A 27,088-nucleotide genomic window follows, 5' to 3' on the forward strand; every position below is an offset into this window, starting at 1 on the left:
ACTAAAAGATACCTGTTTATCTACAAGTAATAGCTTTGCAAAATGTGTGGCATGCTAGTGAGTTATAGCATTATTGAAATTAAACTTGTGCCTAGCATGAGAGTAGTGGCCAGAGCACCTGTTTGTAGTATCTCAGTTGAAATATTTAACAGCTTTTTTCCTCTCTCTTTGGAATTTTCTGAAGAGAAATTGAAATATTGGAAAATTTCTGAAATAATTGCTGATGAGAATATCTCTAGCTGTATTGTCATGTGAAAAGCACTGATTATCCACATGAAACATAATGTGCATTCATTCTTTATCCAAGGTCAGTTTAAATGATTTGAGAACATCTTTATATGTAGTCTGTAAGAGTGAACAAGTAGCAGTAGCTTGCAGTGGTTTCATTTATATTTTTAAAATCCCTTGTGTTTTGTCATTGGTGCAGATGGTGGTCAGTATTGCTGAGGATCTGTTACGAACTGCTGCCCAAAACAGCAGGCTCTCCTTGCAGCGGACTCAAGCTGGATGGCTTTTACTTGGAGCACTCATGACTTTAGGTTTGTAAAAATGGTCTACTTTTTCTTTTATTTAAAGCGTGTCCAGCATTTCTGATTATCCACTCTGGCAAATGGTCTGCACACATAATCAGTTCGGTATCTAGCGCAAGAGTATTTATACAGGAGAAACAGGGTTAGTGCACTTATTTCAGTAGTATTGTTATGGTGGGGAGAAGTGAAGTGTTAGTGTTTATGTAACCTGAAGGGTGGGAGAAGGTGCCATACCTAAAAAAAAATACATTCTGTTCTGTTTTTAGAAACCCAGCCTTTAGTCATTCTATGAAAGGGCAAAATTGCCCACAGTCTTCCTTCCTTAGTACTGTGGTGCAGAAAAAATGGACCGTAAGTAAAATGCAATGAGCATTCCAACAAGTTGCATGTGTGCCTCTAGATAGGCAACAGTAATGAATAGAAGTCTTGTCAGTTTAAAAGCTCTTCAGTAGTTTAAAAAAACCAGCCTCATGTTCTTCTGTCATAAAAGAAGTATCAGAAGCTGTATTTTGAGAGATTGTAAGTATACTCTTGAATTTTGCAGCAGTAGAGTTTTTTCTGTTTTGAGGTTTTTTATACTGGAAAATATGATTAAGTTCTGATGCATTCTGCAGTATTTTGATCTCTCAGAAAATACCATTTTATGTTTAATCTCATTTCTCTAATTATCTCTTTTTTTTGCCAGTTTATTTTCATGTTTTTGTAACAGTGTACCCCTATTTTGATTGTCCTTCTCCAACATATTTTTAATGTACTTACATTAGATCTTTTTCAGAAGCTTAGAAAAAAACTTGACTGTTAAAGTCATTTAGATAATCAGTAACTATCAGTTATTTTTATATTAATTTTTTGGACAAGTTAGGGTAGGCTAAAGAACTTGCCTTCAAAATAGTAACATAAAAAAATTTGAAGTAAAAAATATAGTAAAAAAAATTTGGTAGTGGTTCGATATGACATGGTAGTGTACAGAATATATTTCCTATATTTTTAGTACTGATATCAAGAAGCAGACATAACGTATGGTAGTTGTTTGCCACACTTTCAACCTAGAAATGAGAAAGAATTTCATCTGTTTTTTGTTGTTCAAGTAGGGAGGAAAGGTGAAGTGAAATAAGACAAAAACAGCTTAAAGAGCAAAAGCCTTCATAGCAGATTTTTCACACTCAGTTAAATACGTGTTTTTATTATGCTATCACTTTATTTTTTTTGCACAGGTCCTTCTGTTGTTCGGTATCATCTGCCTAAGATGTTGCTGCTATGGCGAAATGTGTTTCCACGTTCTCTGAAGGAGCTGGAAGCAGAGAAGGCAAGAGGAGATTCTTTCACCTGGCAAGTAACGCTGGAAGGCCGTGCTGGAGCTCTGTGTGGTAAGAATTTCAGACTTTGAGATTACACCTGCCTAGTAAACCAAAACGTGATCCCAAGTATTGTAGAGAGAACTCTCATAACTTTCCTGCTTTCTTTGAAAATGAGTAAAATGTGTCAGATTTTCATCAATGTGACCTGGTTTTGGCATGCAGTTTTTGGAGGATGTTGTACAGTCTTTAAATAAACATTTTTAATTGCTGCTCTTTTGATATTCTCTTAGGATCTGTATCTTGCTTATGTTTGATATTTGTTCGTTTTAGTGAAAGTTTAATTTAAACTGTTTTGTTATTAGCTATGAGAAGTTTTGTTGCTCACTGTCCTGAGTTGCTTACTGAGGATGTGATCAGGAAACTGATGACACCCATAGAATGTGCCATGACAATGATGTCACAGTAAGTAGGCAGTTTTTGCTCTTTATTTACTTTTGTCTTTTCTTGGACTTGAAATACTACAACTAATTGGTTTTAATTCATGTTCTGCCATAGTACTGCGCTGTTGCTGCACATCTGTTTTGAAGGAAAACTTTTTATCATCCTTGTGTTTGTGGTCTTTAGCTTTGTAAAAGTATTACTGCACAGCCTGTGCTGAAGGGCCTACCATAGTAACTTTGGTAACTGCTCTTTGATTTCCATTTCAGTGGTTTGCTTATCCTTGTGCAAGAAATGAGAAAAGTTATATACTGGTATATTAGATGTTGTTCAAAAAACTCTTGTCTTATAAATGGAACTAATGAAAATACTTTCAGCATTTTACAGAATAAAAGTAAAGACACAGTCTTGAGTTGGTTTTGTGGTTTGGTGTCTGTCCCTTTCCCCTGCCCCACCCCTGATTAAAATAGGACTTCCTTACGAGGAGCTGCATTTCACTGATTTAGGGCCGTGTGTGTTGTGGTTTTGTTATTTTGTTATTTTTGTTTCTTTTAAAAGTTGTCTCTGTGCAATTACTTCTGAAAATGTACTGATAATTGAGTAATGTTCAGGGTGGTTCTCTGAACACTGTTTTCTTGTCTTGGCTAGTGATATATCTTGTGAAAAGAAATTTGAAAATATTCTTTTCAGTAAATACAGCATTTCTGGTTGTCTCTTTTTCTTTTTTTGATTCTGTAGCATTCCATCAGTAATTAAAGCCCACGGAGCTCATCTCAAAGCTAGTGCAGCTATGGTTCGTTTAAGACTTTATGATATATTGGCTTTATTGCCTCCAAAGACATATGAAGGTACATACGTTTTTAACAATTTTTAATAAAGTAAAAATTCTGCTTGCTCCTTATGATGTATTTTTGGTGTTTACCTCTGAAGCAAATATAAGATTGAAAATAGAATTCTAGGAATCTCCAAGAATTTTGTACTATATTCCTCATCTTCTGTGTGTCATCTTGACAGCATAACTACAGAGTATGAATATTGCAAAGCATTCATAGAGTAACATTTATAGTATAAAAGCTATGGTCCTGTTTATAGGATTGAGAGCTATGGAGATCATGTTCTGAGATCCAATAATGGTGGTTTAAGTCATTGTTACTTAAAAGATAGAGAACATAATTTCATGATTTTTAATACTGAAAAGACAGATGTGACAACGAAGGTTTAGTTTTGGTTTCAGTGTTGCCTTTTTGTTTTTGTTTTTGTTTGGGGTGTTTTTTGTTTGTTTTTTTTTTTTAACATGATTAAATATATTAGACAGATCTACTATTATTAAATTGCCAGGTGCTGTAACAGGGTCTGACAGATTAGCTTTTTGGATTTTGTCTTGTTTTTGTTAATTCATTAAATTTACATGATCACGTGGACGAGCAAATTTTTTCAAAATCCAATTATTGTCCTGGAACGAATGACACAATCTGTTGTATAGAACAGGACACCATCCTGAGTAATGTGCTCTAGTAGGCTCTGCTTAAGCAGGATGTTGAACTAGATGACTCCCAGTGCTTCACAACCTTACCCAATTCTTTGGGTATTTGGGCACCCATGATTTGGGAACTGAGAGCCTAGAGTTCTGTTTGAAGCCTTGCTCTCAGCTCTGGTCTTGTTGGGTTTAAATTCTCTGTTCTCTACCTCTAAAATTGAAGTAATGGTACATGTGTAACTTTTGATCAGCTAGCTGGAACGTTTTGGCTAAGAAGCAGCAATGATTCTTTTTAATATCTGTCTTTTTAGGATCATTTAATGCACTGCTTCGAGAGTTGGTAGCAGAATTTACTTTGACAGACAACTCTGCTAATACAACCACATCACTCCTAAGGTCTCTTTGTCATTATGATGATAGCGTTCTGCTTGGCTCTTGGCTGCAGGAAACGGATCATAAGTCAATTGAAGATCAGGTAATAAGAAACTAGAAGAATGAATTATCTGCCCTGTCTGTGTGATGTGTGTGTGAGAAGCATTTTAAAACTGAAGTTTCATGCCTTGTTTTTAGTCTTATTTCAGAGCTTTGTTAGATGTAGGTTCTTCCATCTACAGGGTACTGTTTTGATTAAAAACTACCTACAGCCGAGATATAAATTGCATAATGCTACTCATAGGGTTGTGCTTAGTGAATTGGCCTAATTTTTTAAAAAAACCCTAACCCAACACTCCCAGCCCATCCCCCAATCTTCCTAGTCTAGCAGTTGTTTACATTTATATTTTTTTTGAACCAGGAGAAATGTAGGTTCCACTTAACATGTTTTATAATGAAATTGCTGTCAGAATATCAATATTGCAAATGGTGTTATAACAAAACAAGATTTAACTAGTTTTAGAGGTGTAGTATGAAATCTTATATTTCATTTGGAAGTGTTGACACAGTGTTGTTGGCTGAAAATGCCTCTTCTGCAACAGCCCATCTAATAATGGAAAGGTTTCTCAGAAGGCTTGATGCAGCAGATCCAAAAGCTAAGACTGATACCAAATGTGAGAAGCCAAGGGGAAGCTGTTTCTGAGCCAAGATCAGCATGTCAAAGCATTCTTATAAACTTCCCTTGTTTGTTGTGGTGGACATAGTAGACTTCCAGTGCAGTCTTCAATCCACAGAGCTTTCTGGGATGCTCCTTCCCCACCTTTTTTTTTTTTCTTTGTTAACCTCTTACCTGTAAAACCACGGCACTCTTGGTAAGTGAAGATCTGTAGTGTGTTGCAGGAGTCTGTCACAGGATTCTGGCACTGTGCACTTGCAGCCCAGAAACACAAATGAAACCTGGGCTACATCAAAAGCAGTGTGGCCACCACGTGTTTCTGCCCCTCTACTCCGCTCCGATGCAACCCCACCTGGAGAACTGTGTAAAGTTCTGGTGTCCCCAGCACAAGAAAGTCACAGAGCAAGTCCATAGGAAGGCCCTAGAGTTGATATGAGGACTGGAGCACCTTCCCTACCAAGACAGGCTGAGGAACTTGGTGCTGTTCAGTCTGGAGAAGAGAGGGTTGTCTGGAGATCTCCTAGCAACCTTCCAGTATCTGAAGGGGGCCTACAGGGAAGCTGGAGTTCATCAGGAACTGTAGTGATAGGACAGGGAGTAATGGGTACAAAGTGAAAGAGGGAAAATTTAGGTTAGATATTACGAAGAACTTTTTTACTCTCATGGTGGTGAAACACTGGGGCAGGTTGTCCAGGGAGGTTGTGGATGCCCTGGCAGTGTTTGAAGCCAGGTTAGAAAAAGCCTTGAGCGATCTGGTCTAATGGGGGATCTTCCCTGCCTATGACTGGGAGTAGATTATCTTTAGGGTTCATACCAACCCCTTAACACTGTATTGCTCTATGATTTTCTTCTGCTTGATCACATTTTTTAGTGATACAGCGTTTGCTATTGTTTTCTGACATTTTAAGACGAATACAGACCTACTGGATTCAAATTTTGTTTCATGATTGATAGGAATATAAAATTTTCTTCAGAGAAAATAGATAATTGTTTAATTGTGTTTCCTGAAAGAATGATGGTTAGAAAGTATTTTCTTGTTGATAGGAGCATTAGTAGTTTTAGTACTGTTTCTAAATCTTTCTGTGTAGGGAATCCTTGTAGCCAAAACTGATCATTTAATATACTATATTGTAACTCAGTGCTCAGAGAGTGAATGAATAACCTTTTCTGTGAAATGCTACTTCATAATCAGTGACTCAGAAACTACTGTTAGTACCAGAATAAATCTGCTTTTCTCTATTTCCCACCTCTCCCTACCAGGAGTGATAGTTTTTGTATTTTTCCATCTGTTAACTGCTTTGACCCTTCAGGATTCAGCTGACTCTGTAAATACTGCTTTGTTTGCATGGGGGCACTGCAGTTACATTCAGGTATTTGTAAGCTGTTTTATTGTTCTAAGCTACTGCATAGGTGTTTTGGTTATCTCTAGTTCCAAGTTTTATATGCAAAGGTATATTCAGGGATATTCATGTTATGTGGCATTTTGCAGCTTCAGCCAAACAGTGCATCTGGAAGTGGTGCTCTGGAACATGATCCCTCTTCTATTTATTTGCGCATCCCTGCTGGTGAAGCTGTACCTGGTCCCCTTCCTTTAGGAGTATCTGTCATTGATGCATCTGTGGCTCTCTTTGGCGTGGTTTTTCCTCATGTGTCCTACAAACACAGGTCAGTTTACATCAGTGTTAATTGAACACTGTTAGTGGGTTTTTTGGTTTGTTTGTATTTCCCCCCTCCCCCCCCTGAAATAAGTATCAACTGTGGTATCAACTGCCTTTAAATTCATAGTTTCCTATTTGGTGTCCATTGTGTCTCAGGATTCCAGAACTCAGTTTAAAAATAAGGTAATTTCCTCAGTTTTATCACTTTTGAAGATTAATGTTCTGAGGTGAAGACTAGATTCTTCTTTTTTCGTACTGCATTTAACAGTAGTAATATCTCTGCAATCTAAATTTCCTGCAAAAGTACCCATTGCAATTAACTTCAAATCAGCCTTAAAATCAGCAGTGGCATGCCTTGAATTTCATTTGGCTTCCACAAGTGAGACATTTGATTTATACTCAGCAGATGATTGTATGCGTGATGAAAAAGAGGAAATGGAGTTCACCTTGTTTTCGTTTGTGTTCCACATTACCTCTGCAGAGTTATGAGTTGTCAGGACTACTTTTGTCATTCAGTTTAGCTAATTTGTCACTGAGCACACAGTGAAAGCAGGTCTAAGATGTATTTCAAAGTAAAATCATCCTTCAGTGCAATCCTTGTGGCAACAGTTTCTTCCTAGCAGTCAATCTCATTTTGCAGCAAGTGCAGGGTAGGCTTGGGGCCAGCTTGCATTAATTGAGCTTGATCTTTATCTGTTGTTAACTGTGAAAAGATTTAGCTCCAGAAGAGCTGAGTAGTTAAGAACACAGATTATTCATTGTATTCCTGTTGTTGGTATCTTCTACGGAACACTCCTCTTCCCACTAATGTTTTCTGGGGTGGAAGTGGAGGGAGGAATGAAGTTTAAATGGGAAAAACAATAGGAACAATAAAAGGAATACGGAGGGTAACACTACTTTAAATAATAGTGGAAAGGCAACATTTTTCCTCTCTGGTTTCTAGTTACACAGCCAAATGCACCTGAGGACTCACTTCCTCTTGGCTGGTGCTTTCTTCAAAAGGAATAGAAAAGATTTGTGGATGAACTAAAAGAACCAGCAAAGAGATGTTCAGAATAACTCTACTCTTTCTAGCCATAACGAATACCTTCTGCAGCCCTTGAAGCATAAATTCTGTGACTGAACTTGAAAGGCCCTTTTGTTGTATGTGTTTTTTATCCACTGTGTTTTAGTTTATATTTTGAAAGGCTATCACTTTAATTATGTTCTTTCCTTTGTTTTAGATTACAGATGTTGGATCACTTTGCTGAATGTGTCAAGCAGGCTAAAGGTGTTCGCCAGCAAGCTGTACAGCTTAATATCTTTACTGCTGTTCTTAGTGCCTTAAAGGTAAAACTTGTAAGCTTGTAATGGATGCCAAAGTTCATCAGTTTGTGTTCAGTAGAAAGAGCTGTTAGAAGAACGTTCCTAAAGTTACCACTCAAACATTCAAAAGCTCAAAAATACCAAAATTGCATTTTTTCTCCCGGATATTAGTATGACTCTTGTCTGCATGTATCAGCACAGAGAAGAAATGAGGCTCATGTCATCAACATTCTGTAGTATTCAGCATTCTCTAGTATTCTAACTGTATTTTTAATATTTTTTCCTTTTATTTTCAGTCCTGTAGTTTTATTTACTCTGGACTCACGGATTTAAGTACTTTGTCATATATATTCAAAAAACCCCTCATGTCATAGAGTATTTTGCAGATGAGGCTTGTGGAAACAAAAACACAAATATACTTGGGTTTACAGTTTGGTTGCTGTATTGCACTGAATTCTAGATGGTTATGCCCAGTCCCACTGACTTCAGCCACAGCTCTGTGCTCTCTAGCTACAGCTGGAAATGCAGCCTCATACTATCAAGTCAGGAAGCTAGACAGCAAGCACAAATAGTGCCTGCCTAGTTTAAGCTGATTGTTGCTGGAGCCTCATGTCTTTGGTTGATGGGCAAAATACCTTGGCAAAACAACACCTCACTTGCTGCATTGTTCTTAGAAATGTGAACTATGTTGCTACAAGTTGAAAAGCAGATTCGGAGGCAGATTTCTGGAATCTCTCATGTCATGCCAAATGTCAAAATTGAGCTGAAATAAGGATTTCAGATCAGAAAATGAGAATCTATGGTAAAGCCTTTGATTTTTTCCTCTATAATACATGCAGTATTTTTACTTTACATGCGTTTGATTATTTTTCCCAGAGTAAAATACTTCTTGAAAGTTGTGAAAGGTCATGTACCTATTAATGAAATATGGAAACCAAAGAAGCTGCAGAAGCAGTGCTTAGTGTTATTGTTCTGTACAATATTTGTTTAAAAGGCTGTATAAATGTAAAGGTGTGATTATTAAGAAAAAATATTTTCATGTACCTAAAATGTCTTTGATGTAAGTGATTCTTGCAGAAACATAACTGAGCTGTGGTTTCCCTGTCTGACAGAAAGATGTTGCTACTGGATTTTTAAAGCTTCTCTTTTTTTCTGAGGTGTCCTCTGTAAAGCTAGATCAGATTCAGTAGGGCTAGGGTGCACTGTAATGCATTTGATAAAAAAGGCTGGTGCAACACAATAGGTAGAGTGTAGAAATATAAGATCCAGGATGTTGTTGATTTTGAGTTTTAGATGTTTTCAGACAAAATATTTTAGGATGAACTACCACAAATTATAACAAAAGCAGAAGCGCACAATTTTTAATTGAAGGTCTCAAATATATCTCTCCTTTCTCCCCTACATTGAATGTTGTTTTTTGTTTTTTTTTCTTGTAGGGTTTAGCTGAGAATAAAAGCACCTTAGGACCAGAAGAAGTCCGCAAATCTGCTCTGACGCTCGTAATGGGTGCCCTAGATAATCCTAACCCTATTTTGAGATGTGCAGCGGGTGAAGCTCTTGGCAGAATGGCTCAAGTGGTTGGAGAAGCCTCTTTCATTGCTAGAATGGCTCAGTACAGTTTTGATAAGTAAGTTGATTCTAATTCAGAAAAGGAAATAAAATTACAATTTAATGTAGTTTGGAAGATTCCTCTTCTAAATTACATATTGATTATTCTCTTCATGCTTGATTGCTATGGTTATGTAGGTCTAATAAACCTTCGAACAGATTTTTCTCTTTTCGATTTATTTTATGTGAGGAATAAAAGCTGAGTTGTTAAACACATGAAATGTGAAATGATACCAGTGAATAGCTTTTGAGGAGTCACTTGAAGGTAACTAAGCTGTTTCAGATAGATAAACACAGCTTACATTAAGTATGTCTGAAATACGAATTGTACGATAGTGGTTCTGTTTCATTAAAACATCCTCTTTACACAGCGATTTAACTTATGTACTAGCCCATATTTTTTTCGTATTCTGTTGTTTATCTTGGGTCTTTAGAAAGATGTCTGGTAGAAATAATAAGACAATATGTTTCCCAATTTTGTGCTTAAATTTAAGGCATCAGCCTATTTGTGAAACAGAATGCAACTGCCTCAGGGCTGCAGCCCATGTTTTTGGCTGGCCAGGCTGCATGCACATAGCCTCAGTCCAGCTCTCCTACCTCTGGGTAACTCAATTTTTCTCATCCTTTTATTTTGTAATAAAGTACATCATCCTTACTGTCTTTCCTTGAATTTCTATTGCTGGGACTGTTTTCTTGGTTTCTTATCTAGGGTAAAGTTGTTAATGATTGTCATTCTGTTGACACTGTCAAGTAATTTTTGTATATTTGAGATGTGCATTTACTTTTTTGTTCACTGATGATTAAGAACATGCATGTATCTAATATACAGACAACCAGGGAAAAAAAAATCCTTCCTTGTCCTAATTAGGAAATCCTTTTATCTTTCTTCCCCACCCATCAAAAAGGTTTTTAATTACCAAGATATGTATGTGACATGCATTCAGAAGCAGAAGAATTGTGGAAAATACTCAATAACTCAGTGCTTCATACAACTAGATAATTCAAAATGCTATACATTCTGTTTTAGTTTCATTAATAAAAGGCTCAGTATTTAAAAAAAATTAAAAGGATTTATTGGAAAAGTCATAGAAATCAGCTGTAGAAGACAACAGCTGTATTAAAACCTGTACTTTGCAGTGGAAGATGTAGCTGTGGGTTTCTTTGTCATTTATCAGTATGAGTTGTCCTTTTATTCCTGATTCCTTTTCATTCTTGATTCCATTTTAATTTCAGTGGTTTAGCAATGACTTTTCCGATTATTAAATTAGTCAGCTGTGAAACACTGGTAAACTCTCAATTCTTTTTCTATATCTTTCCAAAACTCTTCATCCAAAGTGTCAGGTTCTGACCAGAAAGAAAGAAAAAAGCTATCAAAATACCTTTTTTTCCCACTTGTCTTCTATGTAATCTGGGTTAATAGCAATGTAGATTAGGTATATTGTTTTTGCTTTTTTGTTAAAGCTTCTCGAGCTGTTGTAAGGTGGCCTGCAAAATTTTGTTAGTCTTTTGCACTCTTATGGTACTTCAAAGATTCTTTGTAACAAACCTAGTGAATGACATGATTTGCTTTTATTTGAACGTTGATAGGTTAAAATCTGCTCGAGATGTTGTATCAAGAACAGGCCATTCCTTGGCCCTGGGCTGTCTCCATCGGTATGTTGGTGGAATAGGTTCTGGACAGCATCTGAAAACTAGTGTCAGTATTCTCTTGGCTTTGGCACAAGATGGAACCTCTCCTGAAGTCCAGGTAAAATAAACCAATCACTGCAAAACTACTTTAAAATGTTCAGGATGAAAATTAATAATTAAACTACTGTTCTGTGCTTTAATAGACATTGTGACATGTAAGACATGTAGGATGTGCCAGGGAGCATGAAGAAAGTGCAACTTTCCTTAATAACTCTTATAGTACAGAATCCCAAAAATGTAGTGCAATTAAAACGTGACCCTACAGCTAGTTAGGGAGGCAGTTGCAAGTGGTCACATGAATTCAGATGGACAAGTGTCTGCTTGTCAGCTGTGCCAGAGTAATGCACTGTGACCATGTTCCTAACTGACTTTAATTGTGAAGTAGAATGTGGTAGTTTTATCTTAGCTGCCTAAACAGAAATTTTTACTGACTGGTTAATGATTAACATGTGGTCAGTTACTGGAGTCTCAGGTGATGAGCAGTAGTTTTCTTTGTCAGGTAATTTCTGTATATGTAAAACATATGCAGTATGGCAGTACATCATCTTTGGGAGATTGTATCATGAAAACAGAAATCTGTTACAAACTAAACTGCAGTTAGGGGACAGAAGGGGAACTAGTAGGAGCTAAGTCTAAGATGAGAAGGGCTTTCTATCTACTGTGGACTACAGACATTTAAAATCTCAAAAGAGGACAACTTGACTGCTAAAAGTTGCTGGTAGAGTAGAAAGAGGACTAAACATGCTGTGGAAAGAGTAATGTTTTTGGAGTTGCTGAATATATATGGACACTGTACAGTTCATAATGCTTCTAAAATGAAAGTACCGGAAAACTGGGAGAAAATGCTGTCTTATCTCTGAAGAGAAACAGGAGAAGTCAGTGTCTGAGTCTATTTTTAGACTTTCATTAGATGTCTGTGGCTGCTGCTGTAAAAAAAAGAGAGGGCTAGATGGACTGCTACATGTATCTTTACAATAAGAAGCTGAATTTTAGAAGGGAAAGTGCTGATTTTTTTTTTTCTCCAGCAGTGAAATCTGCCAAAGCACTCAAAGAATTACTTCAGAAGGAAAAAAAAAAAAAAAGAAACCTATTTTGAGTAAAAGCAAGTGTCTTGTCTGTAATTATTGTACTTCAAAGATTATGGTGTAATTGCAAAATATAATAGGTAACGTCTTGTCATTCTTTTCACAAGTTACTGCAAGGAATATCTGGAATATCTGGAATAGTGACTATTATGCTTTAGCAGCAGGAAGTTGTGTGCCACCCATGAGTAGGGGCACTGTACACCCACAAATTGAGAAGCTGAAGCCCCCAGTAACTAAACAGAATCATACTTCCACCTCATTTTAAATTGTTAGAGTACCTTCTTATTTCTTTTTCTCAAAGCAATAAAGAAGAAATCAAAGTAACAAAGCTTATCACTTGGGAAAACAAGCCTTGTTTTGTTTGAAGATAACATCTAAAAAAAAAAGTATAAATACAATTTAAAGTCTCACTTGAATTTCCCTAGTTTACTTAAGATAAGAGTAAGTGCAGCTTGTGTATATAACTATCTTCATGTATGAGTAGGTGACTCATAGTTGTGCACCATTCATTTAAAAACAAAATGGAAAGGTTACTGTTTTATGAAAAAAAAAATTAAAATATAAAGTGGAAGTCCAGGTGAAACTATATCCACCTTACTTTCTGTTAAGAATACAGCACTAGGCCACTGGGAAAAGCTAAGCTTTTAAACCTCATCCCTCACTAGATCAGTGTGAATATACAGAAACTGTATGGAAATATGAGTAATGGAAATTCACAGGAATGGAAGTGATAAGCTGTAATGTGCCACCATGGGGTTAGGACTGTAGAAGTAGTTACATGATTGCAAGATGATGGTCTTTGGATTGCCTTAGAGAGAATTGAAAAGGAGCAGTTTTAAAAGCAGGTTTTCAAGCTTATTCATGAGAGTCTAGCTTTTAAATAGTAAAATTCTTTTATCTTAGTCTTTTCATGTATTTATTGTAAGAAAATTGTGAAATAAGATCATTTAGTAGGATGCTATGGAGAGATAGCTAACATTTTCAGGTCTGTCAGTAGAATTTTTTTCCTCTGAAATGTCAATATTCTCATGGGCTGTCCTCTTGCTTGCTTCTTGCTTTGGCAATTGTAGTGTATTACTTTGTTTTCTTATTTACTCATCTTGCAACTGAAATAAGCTGATCTTTCACCATTTTTTTCCTCATGCTGCAGTACACTGATTGAACAGCGCTGCTTTTTTCTCTTGCAGCCTCTAATATGAAAATTAGAAAATGCTTGTAAGCCTTTCAACTTGTCATGAAAATCAGTTCCTACTGGACTGTAAAAGGCACTCCCCACTGAGGCCTTTGTAAGCTGCCCATTTCAGACTCTGCATCCAGTTTTACTGTGGAGTGATTCTCTCTTTTTCCTGTCTTGAGTCACTTCTCTTTTTTCATTTTGGTTTTAAGTGGATGTGTTGTTTGTGTTTGTATTTTTCTTCCTCAAAGTGCTTAAAAATGTTTTTCTCTCAAATTCTTTGTCATCTTATCTCCATTATCCCCTGATAACCAAAGAGTATGTTAGAGATATTTGAACTCAGGCGATTTCTTGATTTTCTGAGACTTTTGAAACACTTCTGGAGTCAGAGTAGGTAACTAGACATGTTTAAGAGTGAATGCATGGAGCTAGGCTACATCTGCATATAAAAATGTTTAATTTCCTAAATGCATTGCTAACAACTATTCCTTTGTGTTTTTGATAGACCTGGTCTCTCCATTCACTTGCCTTGATAGTAGATTCTAGTGGACCGATGTACCGTGGGTACGTGGAGCCAACGCTTTCTCTAGTTCTTACTCTGCTCTTAACTGTCCCACCATCGCATACAGAAGTACATCAGTGCTTAGGACGATGTCTTGGAGCTATAATAACTACTGTTGGGCCTGAGCTGCAAGGTTAGTGGGAATTTGAAGAGAGAACAAAAAAGTCTACCTCGTATAAAGATGATATTGTAATCCTCAATGGAGGAATACAAGTTTTTATTAGTTGCAGGTTGTGGGAGGTGATGTTGATTAATTTAGTTACAGTCCTGTAAGCAACGTCACTTTTGATGCTACTTACAACTGCTTGGGGCTTTTTTGACTGCAGTTAGAGATTTATATAAAGAAGTTGAAGTGATGTATGGTGTTCTGGCTAATGGCAAATTTGCTTGGTAGGTAAGCAAAGAAATCCTAGCTGCATATTTTTTTGTGTATGTTCTTGTGTGTAGTTGGGGCATGAGGCAAGGTTTTGCCTATGCTTTTTTAACACATGATTATTTTATTTTTAAATGATGACAAGAGCTCAAGTTTGAGATAATTGATAATATTGTGAACTGTAACTCATTTCCATTCATTCTCAATATCTTTACATCACTGTACCTTACTGTAGAGACGAAGATCTTGTCATGCTAAACACTGGGTCTGAAATTCAATGCCTCAGGTGTTAAAAACATGGACTTGTAACTTTGGTTAACTGAGATTTTTAGGAATATTTATGGGATAGTCTTTATTGCAGTGCCAGAGAGCCAACTACTAGTGAAATTTTAACTCTAAATAACTGGACTTAAGTTTCTAGTTATGAAATATTTCTAGATGGTTTAATTGAACTTGTGTTTTCTGTACGTTAATTAAAATCGCCTGCATACATATATGCTAGCTTGAGAGTTACTTGATATTTTAGGAAATAGTTCAGTGCGTGAAATGTTGCTCATATATATAGAATGAAAGAGACTTTTGAAATCTAAATGCAGATAATTTACTGTTTTGATGTCCTGGGAAGATAGTCTCAAAATACTTCTGACTGGAGATCATCAATCCAGAATTTCATTTGGACAGGACATGGTTTAACTGAGCTAAAAAAGAGGTACTGCAATACTCTGTAGTGTTTCTAATTTTCATGGGAATTCAGAAACATCATGTGTTAATCTGCCAACTTTGAAGCATTAAAGCTTCTCAAAGGCTTAAAGTCTACAGTTGTCATATAAAAGTTTCGCTGTGTTAAGGATATTGTATCATTAGGTAATGGAGCTACAATTTCAACCATCCGTTCTTCCTGTTTGGTGGGATGTGCTATCACACAAGACCATTCAGACTCACTTGTTCAGGCAGCTGCTATATCCTGTCTTCAGCAGCTTCATATGTTTGCACCACGGCATGTCAACCTGTCCAGTCTGGTTCCCAGTCTTTGTGTGAGTATGAAATGCATCCCTTTTGTTCCTCAAAGTTTTATGCTTGTGTTTAGCAGAGGACAGGGGAAGTACTTAGCAAGATGTCAAGGATACCCATATGTAATAAGCATAATGTTACAGACAATGAAGTTCATGCATGAATAACTAGTGCTGTTCTGAAACCTTTTCCTGTTAGTTTTGTGCTAAGCAGACAGTATTTTCATTTTGTTTTCTCATCTTCCTTACTTTCAAGTTATACTTAGTTTGATAAGGTTTCCTCTGAGTTGTCTTGTGCATTTCTTCATACTGCAAATATGTAGGCAAGGTCTGCCTTCCCTGCCCCACTAGCAAACTTTTCAGACTCGCTTTGAATGGAATTCATGCCAGGTATTAAAATTAAACCATACAGTTCTACACTCTAGTTTTAATTTCTTTTTCCTGCGTTAGCTTCATAACTTCTAGTTATTTGTTTTGTAACTTGAAACAGGGAATACTCTTTACATTAATTAAATCTCCCAAATATTATGTGTTTTAGTTCCATTAAAACAACCTCAGTGTGATGTTTAGAAGTTCTTTAAAGTCTACTTGTTTTTTCAGGAGTAAAATCTTGTATATTTCTGTGTGGAATATAGATCTACTGTTAAAATGCTTTATAAACTATACAACCCTTTCATTTAGGAAAGCATTTTCCATCCACATAATAATCTAATACCGAGAAAGCAAATGTGTGTTTGGTTTATTGAAAACAAATTATCCTAGGATAAATAAAGAATCAGAGTTTCTTAAAGAGCACTCTTCATCTCTTTCACTGTGGAAAAACATACACTTCTCTGTGCAGCTACTTCCTCTTAGGAAAATAGAGACCATGCACATTTCTTCCAAAAGAAAAATATTTGCTTGTATTTGAGGTGATTCAAAGGAAATAAAAGCCAGTGCTGGTTAGCAAAGAAATCTGATACTGTCTTACTGAGAGGCTTCTAAGAACTTACTGCTGTTAAGATTCTGTTACAAATTTGAAAGGAAAGTTTTTATGATAACTGTCATATGTGGTGCACTTGATGATGGATTTTTGTTTAAAAGAATGTTATTTACAACTATAGGAGACTATGAGGCAGAGTAGTACTAGAGTATAGCAGATTGGAAATGATAATTAACCTAAATTGCACTGGCACAGTAGTTCCAATATTTAAGCTTTTATCTCTTTTGGCCAGGTAACAGCTCTATATATGTCAGCTTTGTTTTCATATTTGCATATTATAAAAAGTGCTTACTTCTGAACTTTCAGGGCCTGGTACCCAGCAGCTCACACATGGGCATAAAACAGACAAGTAGAATGATTTTAGTCCTTACCAGCATTGATTTATTGATACTGGGGTGCAGCAGTTCACTCATCTGTAATGGTTCTGATTTTTAGGTTCATTTGTGCAGCTCTCACTTGCTGCTTCGCCGGGCTGCAGTTGCATGTTTACGACAGCTTGCTCAGAGGGAAGCATCAGAAGTGTGTGAATATGCCATGAGCTTAGCAAAAAACACTGGAGACAAAGAAAACAGTGGCATCAGTACGTACTTCTTACATGGAGCCTTTTTGTAACAGCTCAGTGCACATGTGTGCGTGTGTGTGGTTTGCCTTTAGAAAGAGGGGAACAAAAGCCCAACACCTGCTCCCCCCCCAAGTGAAAAAAACCCCAAACTGTCCCTTCCAGCTTCAGTAAATTCTGTCCACACCCCTGGTTTCCTCTTGAATTTCATTTAAAATTTAACTATTTGTTAAGCTCAGACTTAAACCTCTCTGCCTCATTAAGGCTGGCAATCAAATAGGGAACACAGTATATATATAGCAGAAACAGTTTTTCTGGTATTTCAACTCTTGTTATTTTGAAAATTGACTTAATTGTATGCTGTTTGATTAAGAAATTTGGTTCTTTTATGTTAGCACCACATCTACAAAAGTGTAGATTTTGCTGGTTGGTATCAATTCTTAGATATATCATTTTATTTTGAAAATAGGAGGCTCAGCACAGTCTTCATTCAAACATAGAATCATGAGCTTACTCATTAAATCACACCAGTTAAGTCTTTCTCTGGTAAGATTCTTTAGAGTTCAATACTGCTAGGTTTTTTTTACAAATTCAGGGGGTATGTACCTTGAAAAAATAGTGGCGTATTTTTTTTTAAGTAGTACTTGGAAGTGTTATTTCCTTTGCAGATAAAATTAATTGCCATATTAAAATCTTTCTAGTGGTAATTTGGAAAAAAAAATCAGTAACATCTTAATATATCGTTGACTGGACTATACACACACAAATACACAATATCCAATTCTAGTTCGTTATTCTGAATTTTAAAACTGAGTGACTGATTTCAGGAAAGATTTCTTATTATCATTTTGCAGACATTAATCCTTTTGCACCAGGAGCTGGTTCTCGTCGAGATGCTCATTCCCGGCATCAGGGGGTTAATATAACAGAGACAGGCCTCGAGGGTGTCCTTTTTGGAATGTTGGATCGGGAGACTGATCGGAAGTTGTGCTCAGATATCCACGATACTCTGGGACATATGCTTTCGTCGCTGGCAGTAGAAAACCTTTCTCACTGGCTAATGCTTTGTAAGGATGTCCTTGCAGCTTCAAGTGGTAAGTGTTCTGTATTGTTCACAGAAATGACAATATGTTCTTAGTATTAGCATGTTCTGGTAATATTGATCTGGAGCTTGTCTTTTATCCTAGTTAAGATATAGGTTATATTGTATATAGAACCTTGATTACAGCAGGGATTAAAAATCCCTTAGAAAGAAGAAATCATCAGTGTTAAGTTTCAGAATATTGCTTTTAAGATTAAAATATAGGCTGCTTAAAGCAGGATTTCCGATGGAGAAGCAGTGTGTTTATAAATCTGACATTTCAGTGTCTTAGTGGAAACAGACATTCTTTTTAGCCATTATACATCAGGATTGTACAGAAAGATAGAGTGCTGTACACGTTCTGAGTTTTCTTTTATGAGGTTTTATGAATTACTGATGTGATGATGGGTTACCATGGTGATGAAACTTCTGTTTGTTGTTCAGCTGCGCAAGATTTGTTTGCACAGATTTTGTCCTCTGAGACCTTATTCCTGTTTTTCAGCTTGTAGGATGGTTGTGACGCAGATTCTACCCATTTCCCTTGCATTTATACTTGTTTATTGGCATATGTGGGTTCATCCTGAAGCTATTCCTAAATGCTGCCAGCTTTACATTTACTGATGAGTGATGCTACCCATGATTTCTTTATCTATTGTAGTTACCACATACCTGCCCAGTGAGAAAGACCTCATTTTCCAAGTTTGAAGTTGGCACGTCCTTTTATTATTTCATGTGGGATGGGTCTTAAGGTTTTTAACACGGTTGTTCGATTTCTTATTTATTTATTAGTAGGTGACATAATCTCAGAGAGAACCATATTTAAATAAATTTCTCTCAGGTGTGCTTTAAGCCAGCAACTTCACTTTGAATTCCTTTGATCCAAAATCTTGCTTTTTAAGCAGAGATTTACAAATTATCTGCATAAGATCCCGGATGCCTTTTCAAAACACTGTTAATAACTGACCTCATCGATGTTTGATTTGCCACAGCCTTTTTCTTTATTGAATGTCTTGGCTCTTCAGTTGTTTTAATTTAGACTTTCTAAGAAATGTGCCTTAGTTGGGATGGATTACCCTTGCAATAATTACTTCTTGTTTTCCTCTAATTATTGCTGGAGTAATTTTTGTCAGTATCTTGGCAATCAGCTAAATTAGACCCTGTCACAGAGAACTTTGTTCTCATTTCTGTATAGCAGAAGTGTATACGCATGTTTGGTCAGGGTTTTTTTTGTCCCTGTTTGGCTTTTTGGTTTTTTATGAGATCTCTGAAGCAATTTTATTTTTCTGAAATGGCGTTGCAAAGCCACACTTACAGAAAAGAATTTTTTTAATGTTAATCACATTTTTGGTGCCATAAACTGCCTACTTCACTGTGTATCTGTCCCATGGCATGGAGCTTTGTAGTTTTGTTTCAGTTTAGCTGGCACTTTATCTTTTACTTGAAACACAAGCTGAATAATTCAAAGCTAAGCTGATTCTTGATTCTGAGCCTGTTAATCTCCTTACCCTGTTTATTGCCAATTTAATGGGTTAATTTTCAAAGCTGAGAAGTTTAGATATGGGTTTCAACTATAGTTGGTGTCTGTGGTGAATGAATGTTACAGTAATTTATTTCATGTTGTTTAAGACAAATAAAGGATATATTTATATATATATGACCCAGACTAGAGGTGAAAAACATTTCTTTTACTGATATTCCTTTGCTTTTTGACATGTGTCAAATGTTGTTTTAATGGATGATTTAGTCTGTTCTGAATCTCAGTGTAAGGAAAGACTTGAATTCTTGTCCTTAGATATCTTCTATGGATTGTAACAGTGGGATTTTTTTTTTTTCCGCCTTTTAATTGTTCTCTGTTGTAGACATGAGCACTGCTGCTCCCTTAGGAGGGAAGGATGAGGAATCAGAGAAGAAGGATGAGATGGATGATGATACAATGTTTACCACCTTGGGTGAAGAGGATAAGTCCAAGCCTTCTGTAGCTCCTCGTTGGGCAACTCGGGTGTTTGCAGCAGACTGTCTGTGCCGAATTATCATGCTGTGTGAGAATGCCAACAAGGCACACTTCGATCTGGCACTGGCTCGTTTAGCCAGACTTAAGAACCCAAAAAGTAATTACAGAACATGCATGTTTTGGTTTTAATTTTTTATTTTATTTTTGACAGCTCTTTACATCTTAAGATTACACAACCAAGAAAAAAATTTAAGCACTTATCCTTTCATGGCTAAACCCTAAGGAAATGTCCAGCAAAAGCCAATAAAACTGTAGCCTTATAATACTGCAGTTACTGTACCATGAACACAAAGAATGAGGTTTGGTGGGAAATATAAATTCTGACAGACTGATTTGCTTAGGTAAAGAAACCTCCTAGATATGCAAACCTTTTCTCAAGTCTGAAACAGAAGCAATAAACTTGTAGCTAAGGGCAAGCTGGGAATGTTTTCAGAGTTTAATGTAATGACAGAATGAATTGAATTTAAGAGACTATTTTAGTCTAATCTCCAAACTGAAGGAGTGCTAGGAAAGAAAAAAAGAGGAGATAAGGCTATGTAATTGGTTGTGGAGAGAGAGATGTGGGAGGGAGTTATAAAAATACATGGACTTTTAAAAGTTCATTCTTTTGGTATCCATGTGAGTGATAAAACTTGGATTTCAAGCTCATGTTTCAAACATACTTTTATGAATTAGAGAATCAAAATTGAGAGGTCTGTATCTTGCACAGTTGTTTTGTGAAGAAATGTTTTTTGAACAGACAGTGGGAGGCTTCTGTCTTTAAGTTGTCCATGTTGTCATGGTTGTGGTGGGTAATGATTGCTTGTGTTCACAAATGTGGTGCTTGTGAGGACTTTGTGTATATAGGATGAACGCTGTGAGCATGCCAGAATGCATGACATCAATGGATTTGGTGTCTGTGTCCCTGAAGTTAGTGTCTGTTAGGGTAAAGAGAGTTATCAAGTCTGCCCACATTGCTTTGGTGCAGCCTGGTTCCAGCACTGTGCATTGGTTTTGTGAGAATCCAGTTTTTGACTTGATTTGAGGCTGAGGTTACTGTTTGAAGGCTAGAAAGGAAGAATTTGGGGAAAGTTTGTTTTGAGATGGCATTGTATTATGGAGAAAATCACTAAATAACTGCTGCCTATGGAATCCTACAGAGGATTGCATATTATAATCCTGAGAATTTATATCTGAATTTATTTAAAGTGAACTGTGATGTGTTTGATATCATTGTAAAAACGAAAAGTCAGCAAACTTCTACCACCCGAATTCAGCTTCAAAAATACTAAAATTTTACTACTGTCTTTGATGAAAAGTAAGTGCTGACTTCCATCAGTTTGTAGTTTTTATGTCATTCCCAGTCCTTGTTTACTGACATGCCTCTGAAAAGCTTCAGCCACAAAATAATTTTTCACATTTTTTACCTTGAGACTTGAAAATAGCATAGTCAATTTGTACTTTTTGTTAGTCACATTAGATTTTTAAAGTAATTTATTTTCATATTAGTTGTACAACACACGGTAATTTCAAATTGAGAGTAAGAAAATAAATAAACTGAATGAATAAAGAAGAATAATCCTTTCGGAAATGTTACTGAGTTATGTATTGTTCTTTATTGCTTGTTGTCTGCTGCTTGCTTGTGGCCTTGGATGTGGTTTTTGGGAGCAGAATTAGAGGCATACTCAGTTTTCAGTGTTTAAGCTTGACGTCAGCAGGGGTCACTATAAGCATAGGACTTGAGCAGGAGCAGGAATTGCCTTGAAGATTTTCTGTAGGTTTTACAAAATGTTTTAGCATATTCTACGCTACTTAGCTGCACTTAGATGCTCTGCTCTGTGCAATTTCTGCTCAGTTTTTAAGGTTGTCTTAGGAATAGATGTCAGAATCACTTTGAAGGGGGAAGGATGAACAAGAATACTAGGTAACATTTTTTCCTACCTTCTTCCACACCTTAAATGTGGACCTTTGAAAACCAGCAGGTAAAAGTTACTCATGTCAGTGAGGAAAATGTTACAAGTATCTACCATGTTAGCTGTCTTTTAAGTTACTAAATAGTTCTTTCTGTTTTGTTCTAAGATGACTTCCTGGTACTCCATCTCTCTGACCTTATTCGAATGGCATTCATGGCTGCGACTGATCACAGCAACCAGCTACGAATGGCAGGTCTTCAGGCTCTTGAAGACATTATCAAGAAATTTGCATCTGTTCCTGAGCCAGAGTTTCCAGGCCATGTGATACTGGAGCAGTATCAGGCAAATGTGAGACCTCCTTTATAAGTTCAGGATATTGTGTATTTATGCCAGTATGCCAGTGTTAACTTTGAGAACATTTTGTAGCTTCAAAAGACCTGTGAGGAGACTTTGCTGTCTGAGAAATTGCGCTGAAGAGACATGCTTATTTACCTCTTCAAATTTTATTTTTGTATTTCTTTTTATTTACTGTAGTTTAGTAGCTGAGAAAGTGAAAAATTCAGTAGCTTGAGAGCCAAAAGTTTACATTAAATTTTTTGCAAAAGTGGCTTTTCATTTGTAGAATTAGGAATTGGAAAATACAGCTGACTGAGTTCTAGATATAATCTAATAAATCTGTTTTCTTGGAAACGAGTGAATATACTTCTGTTTAAAAGAAATCTACAAAAGTATACCAGTGGGAAATGGGCAGTTGTAGATTTATTTTGGGGTGTTACTGCTTTTTTTTTCTTGCATAGCTGAATTTGTTCAGCTCCTTTGTCTTCACTGTGTCTTCAGGATGTTTCTAAATACTTTTTCAAGGCAGGCTTTCATACTTTTCACTTCCTGCCTTTTTTTTTTCCTTCCTTCTGTGGTGCTGTAGCCATTGCTTCTTCTCTTTGACTTGGTTCCTTATGTTTCAGAAAAATGCTGCCTTAAAGCAACGGCCTAAAAGGCTTTTGTTGGTCAGTATTTGTCATTTGGGGAACTTAATGCAAATCCAGCCATATTGATTTCATGCTGCTGTTCCTTTGGACATCAAGTGGTCATTGGTTTATTGAGCCTTAGCAAAAATTTCACCTGTAATACTTGAATGATTAAAAGAATACTCATTAGCGGAAGATACTACCACATATTTGACACAGGTAGTTGAGACTTAAAAAAGGCAATCAGCAAGCAGGAGAAAGGTGTTTTAAGACTTTGTTGTTGTTGTTGTTTGAAGAATGCTATTGCAAATGTGTTCTAAACAGCAAGGATACATTCAAGGTGCAACTATAATGCCAAAATTAGGAATCTTGTCTTGCTTGTTTTGTATTGATCCTTGAGCCTTAAACAAGGTGAGATAAACAATTTTGTATCCCTGTTGTTTTAGTTGGATTTCTAAATTTTTCTTCCTGTCAATAGGTTGGAGCTGCTCTGAGGCCAGCTTTTTCCCAAGATACACCATCCGATATAACTGCAAAGGCCTGTCAGGTACAGAGGAAAATGTTCAGATACTATAAGCAAGAAACTAATTTTCCTTCTCATTGGAAAAAGGATGCGAAAGACAAGTAGTATCAAATGTCTGGAAGATGTTGTAAACTTAGGCTGTGATGTTTTTGCAACATCTCGTGAGTTTTCTAGTGATGTATTTTGTTTCTCAGAAGTGCAAAAGTCCTTTTAGGGAGCTACATAAAAAAGTGTATCTGAAACTAATTATGTTTTCATGTCAATTCTTGCTACACGAAACAAAAAGAAAAAAGGAAAAAACCCTTTGCTTAATGAGACCAAGAGTAATGTATTTATTTGAGTTTTCTTTCAGTCTGATCAAGTACTTGGATTACTAATAATGTACCTTCCAACACTAAACTTCCATTTAGTTTAATGTTCTGGTTTAGATTTTACAATTTAGGTGATCTGAGCATTCTCATTACAGCCACAGTAACAACTTGTTAATGAAAAGCTTTTTTTTGTGTGTGTGTGCGTGGTTTTTTTCTTGTGCGTGATCTTGTGCACTGTAGTTTAAACCAACTGTCAGCAGCATAGCTGTGATAGTATCTGGTATGTGTTTTGCACAGTGAAATTACTACTACAGTTTAAAGCAATAGTTTGATTAGCTATGCAAGCATCAGTTTTGAAACGACAACACTGTGTATGTGAGTTTTATTTAGGAAATTTGGTCCAACAGGAGTGTGACTTTGTCTTGTTCTTTTATAATCTTAATTTCCAGCAAAACTTGTAAGGGGAGATCAAGTATCGCATAATTTGGTATTTACACATAGAAAAGTCTGTGTCCATCCTGACTTACAGAATGTTTCTGTACATTGAAAACTAGGTGAAGAGGCAGTTTGTGTGAAAACTTATTCCTTATAAGTTGTCAAAATCTTCTCTGTTCAACTAGTTTCAAAGTGGATGTGTGCACGTACAGTATCAAATGGTTAGAGATTAGTTTTGGATATTGATCTCTCTCTAGAGGTTACATGGGGCAGAGAGAAGCTTCACTGTATGAAACAGATGTTGACTTTCCAAGCAGCAGTATTGAAGCTGATCTTAGTCCTACTGCGAATGAATAACAGATTTGTGAGAAGTTTTTAACAGCTTTGTCCTGTACATTTTTGGGACACTTTTAACGTTTGTGTTTACGTTATTTTAAATATGTCCATCTTTCCAGATCACGAGAGTCCCTTCCCCAAAGACTTTCATGGAACTGGTTCTCTAGAAGCAAAATAAATAAATTGGAGATTGGTCAAAAATGCCTTGTTTGTAAAACCTGAACTGCTTGGTTTTTTTGCTTCTGTTCCTTATCCTTGTAGAATCATCTCCAGAATAAGTAGGAGGAGTTCTGAAAGAATTTATCCCTTTTTCTCTTTGTAGAACAGCAGCTGCACCAAAATTCTTCTATTTAGCTGCATTATGCCTGGGCATGAATGTGTTTCAGAGAATGAATGCCAATGTATAGCATTAGCCAGGAGCAGCTGATCTGTGTGATGGTTGTTATTTTAAGAACCTATTTGGATCCACTTAATTAAAATCAAAAGTGAGGAGACAGCCAACTGTCTGTCCAGTATGTCTCATATTGATTATTCTAGATATAGAACTGTTGGTTCCAAATCATAACTCAGTTTTTCAAAGGTTTATATTTCACCAATTTCTAGGTGTTTTCTTGACCTTAGTGATTCGAAAGCTTCTCATTCATATGGAACCTTATATATTAATTAGAGAGGCATGGGTTTCTAAAGATGTACTTATATTGATTGCTGTCCAGTATATTCTTCACAGGGAGTGCAATGACACATTACCCAAATGATTTGACCAGACACTTGGAAACAGAATAAAAACATTGTGATTACATATTTATTGAGGATTAAAAAACTATTTTAAATATTAATATGCATTGCAAATACAGCCTTTGTAATGACTTACCTGAGCAATTCTGTTGTCATGGGTGGGGATTTAAAAAAGGAAAACCTCAGGTTTGGTTTATTTGTGTTAAGCAGGAAGAGAGTGGCTAAGTTTTTGGTAGTGGTTGTTCTGGGTTTTGTTTTGTTACTGATTACATTTTTTCATTTTTAAGCTTGTTGGGTTTTTTTGCTAGTTTAGAATGATTCTAAACTTTGTTGTCTAGGTATGTAGCGCTTGGATAGGAAGTGGGGTTGTAAGTGACCTGAATGATCTTCGCCGAGTTCACAACCTTCTTGTCTCTTCCCTGGATAAAGTGCAAGCAGGAAAGGGATCTTCTAGCCAGCTTTACCGAGAGAGTGCGACTACTATGGAAAAGCTTGCAGTTCTGAAAGCATGGGCTGAGGTAAACATTGACCACTAAATCTTTGAAAGATTGAAAACATTTTACGGTGTAATAGCAGCCTCACACCTCCCTGGCTGCACCCGTCCTTCTCCTAACCTGCTGCACTTCCACTCCTGGAATGTTTTAATCTCTGTATCTTTCTCTGCTGTTTTTTCTGCCATTCTGTCAATCCATATTTACAGTGAGGCTTGATTGTTCTTTGTTTTACTGCACTTTTTTCTATATCAAAATACACACTCATACCCTATCACATTTTGAATTTCCTCTCATCTTATTGCTCGTAAACTTAAAAAACCCTCCAGAAACAAACAACCAAAAAGCAAACCCTCCTCCCCCCCAGAAAACCCTCAGAAATCAAACAACCTTAAAGTATATTCTGGCATAATATTGCAGTTAGTTAACTAAGAGTTTGTCGAAGTGTTCCTGATTGACATGTTTTTAGGAACAAAAGTGTGTAGCCAAAATATTTTAGGAAAGTGTCATTTATGACCCTGTCACATATATTCTGGTAGAAATAAAAGGAAAAAAATGTGATTGTGTTGAAAATCTCTTTCAGTCATTTTCTGGTGAGTTGTAAATGTGTGGAATCTGTTACATTCCCATGGGAAAGGCTGCTACTTTTCTTTCTTTTAAAAATTTCACGGCACATACTTTCATATCTGTTTTTCTTCTAGGTGTATGTTGTTGCCATGAAGATTAAGAAAGAAGCAGAGACCAAACCAAAGCGTGTTTTAAAGAGCACAGAGGAGGATGAGGATGATTTTGGTACTGTAGATGAGTTGCCACCAGACAGTTTGATAACACTTGTACAACCTGAACTGCCTGCACTCAGCCGCCTCTGGTTAGCTGCGCTGAAAGATTACGCACTTTTAACTTTACCAGCTGAATTTGCTACCCAGCTTCCACCAGATGGTAAGGACTGAAAGAGTTCTTTTTATGTTGTGTAAAACAGGAAGAAAACTGTAGTTGAACCTTCAGAATTATTTTATAAATTATTTGGCATGCATGTTTTATTGCAAGTGATAAATTTATGCTGGTGTGTAATAGAAATATGAGCTTCAACTTGGAGCTTTTTTCCTTTGATCTGAATGAAGAAACTCTTTATCTGAATCACTGAGATCATTAAAACAATGTCTTTGTAGAATTAAGAATACATCTGCACCTCCAATACCTTTATATGAAATGCAAAAAGATGTTATTATAATAAAAACATAGCCCCCGAGATTAGAGTGGATGCTGCCTTACATTATTTTACTGAGTTAAGAGTGAGTGTTCTATATGAAAAATGCTGCAAGACCTGATGACTGTGCCTGCCTTTGCTCTCTGCTCACTGCTTCATCATGGCCAGTGCACTTTCTTATGAGGTACTGATGTTGCTACGATGTTACTACACAATTGAAATTTACTCTCACTGACAAGTGTTACACCTGAATGTGTACATGATCCAATGCACCCAGAATAAATATGCTTAATAAATTTAAAGTA

General features: G+C 36.4%; 1 protein-coding gene across 1 annotated transcript in view; it reads left to right on the forward strand.

Moving 5' to 3' along the window:
• HEATR5B (HEAT repeat containing 5B) overlaps positions 1 to 27,088 on the forward strand; it is a 57,201-nt gene that overhangs the window by 11,689 nt on the left and 18,424 nt on the right. The window contains exons 11-28 of the mRNA XM_050315532.1: positions 428 to 539; positions 1,745 to 1,897; positions 2,191 to 2,290; positions 3,005 to 3,114; positions 4,055 to 4,218; positions 6,281 to 6,456; positions 7,673 to 7,778; positions 9,191 to 9,381; positions 10,950 to 11,109; positions 13,816 to 14,005; positions 15,110 to 15,279; positions 16,673 to 16,817; positions 17,651 to 17,890; positions 19,737 to 19,985; positions 21,947 to 22,128; positions 23,224 to 23,292; positions 25,424 to 25,603; positions 26,278 to 26,515. Of these exons, the coding sequence (XP_050171489.1) occupies positions 428 to 539; positions 1,745 to 1,897; positions 2,191 to 2,290; positions 3,005 to 3,114; positions 4,055 to 4,218; positions 6,281 to 6,456; positions 7,673 to 7,778; positions 9,191 to 9,381; positions 10,950 to 11,109; positions 13,816 to 14,005; positions 15,110 to 15,279; positions 16,673 to 16,817; positions 17,651 to 17,890; positions 19,737 to 19,985; positions 21,947 to 22,128; positions 23,224 to 23,292; positions 25,424 to 25,603; positions 26,278 to 26,515 (2,935 nt within the window). The remainder of the gene's footprint in view (positions 1 to 427; positions 540 to 1,744; positions 1,898 to 2,190; positions 2,291 to 3,004; positions 3,115 to 4,054; positions 4,219 to 6,280; positions 6,457 to 7,672; positions 7,779 to 9,190; positions 9,382 to 10,949; positions 11,110 to 13,815; positions 14,006 to 15,109; positions 15,280 to 16,672; positions 16,818 to 17,650; positions 17,891 to 19,736; positions 19,986 to 21,946; positions 22,129 to 23,223; positions 23,293 to 25,423; positions 25,604 to 26,277; positions 26,516 to 27,088) is intronic.

This window comes from Myiozetetes cayanensis, unplaced genomic scaffold (genome assembly GCF_022539395.1).
Source record: "Myiozetetes cayanensis isolate MyiCay16 unplaced genomic scaffold, myiCay2020 scf2-11, whole genome shotgun sequence".
In the NCBI taxonomy this organism is placed as follows: Eukaryota; Metazoa; Chordata; class Aves; order Passeriformes; family Tyrannidae; genus Myiozetetes; species Myiozetetes cayanensis.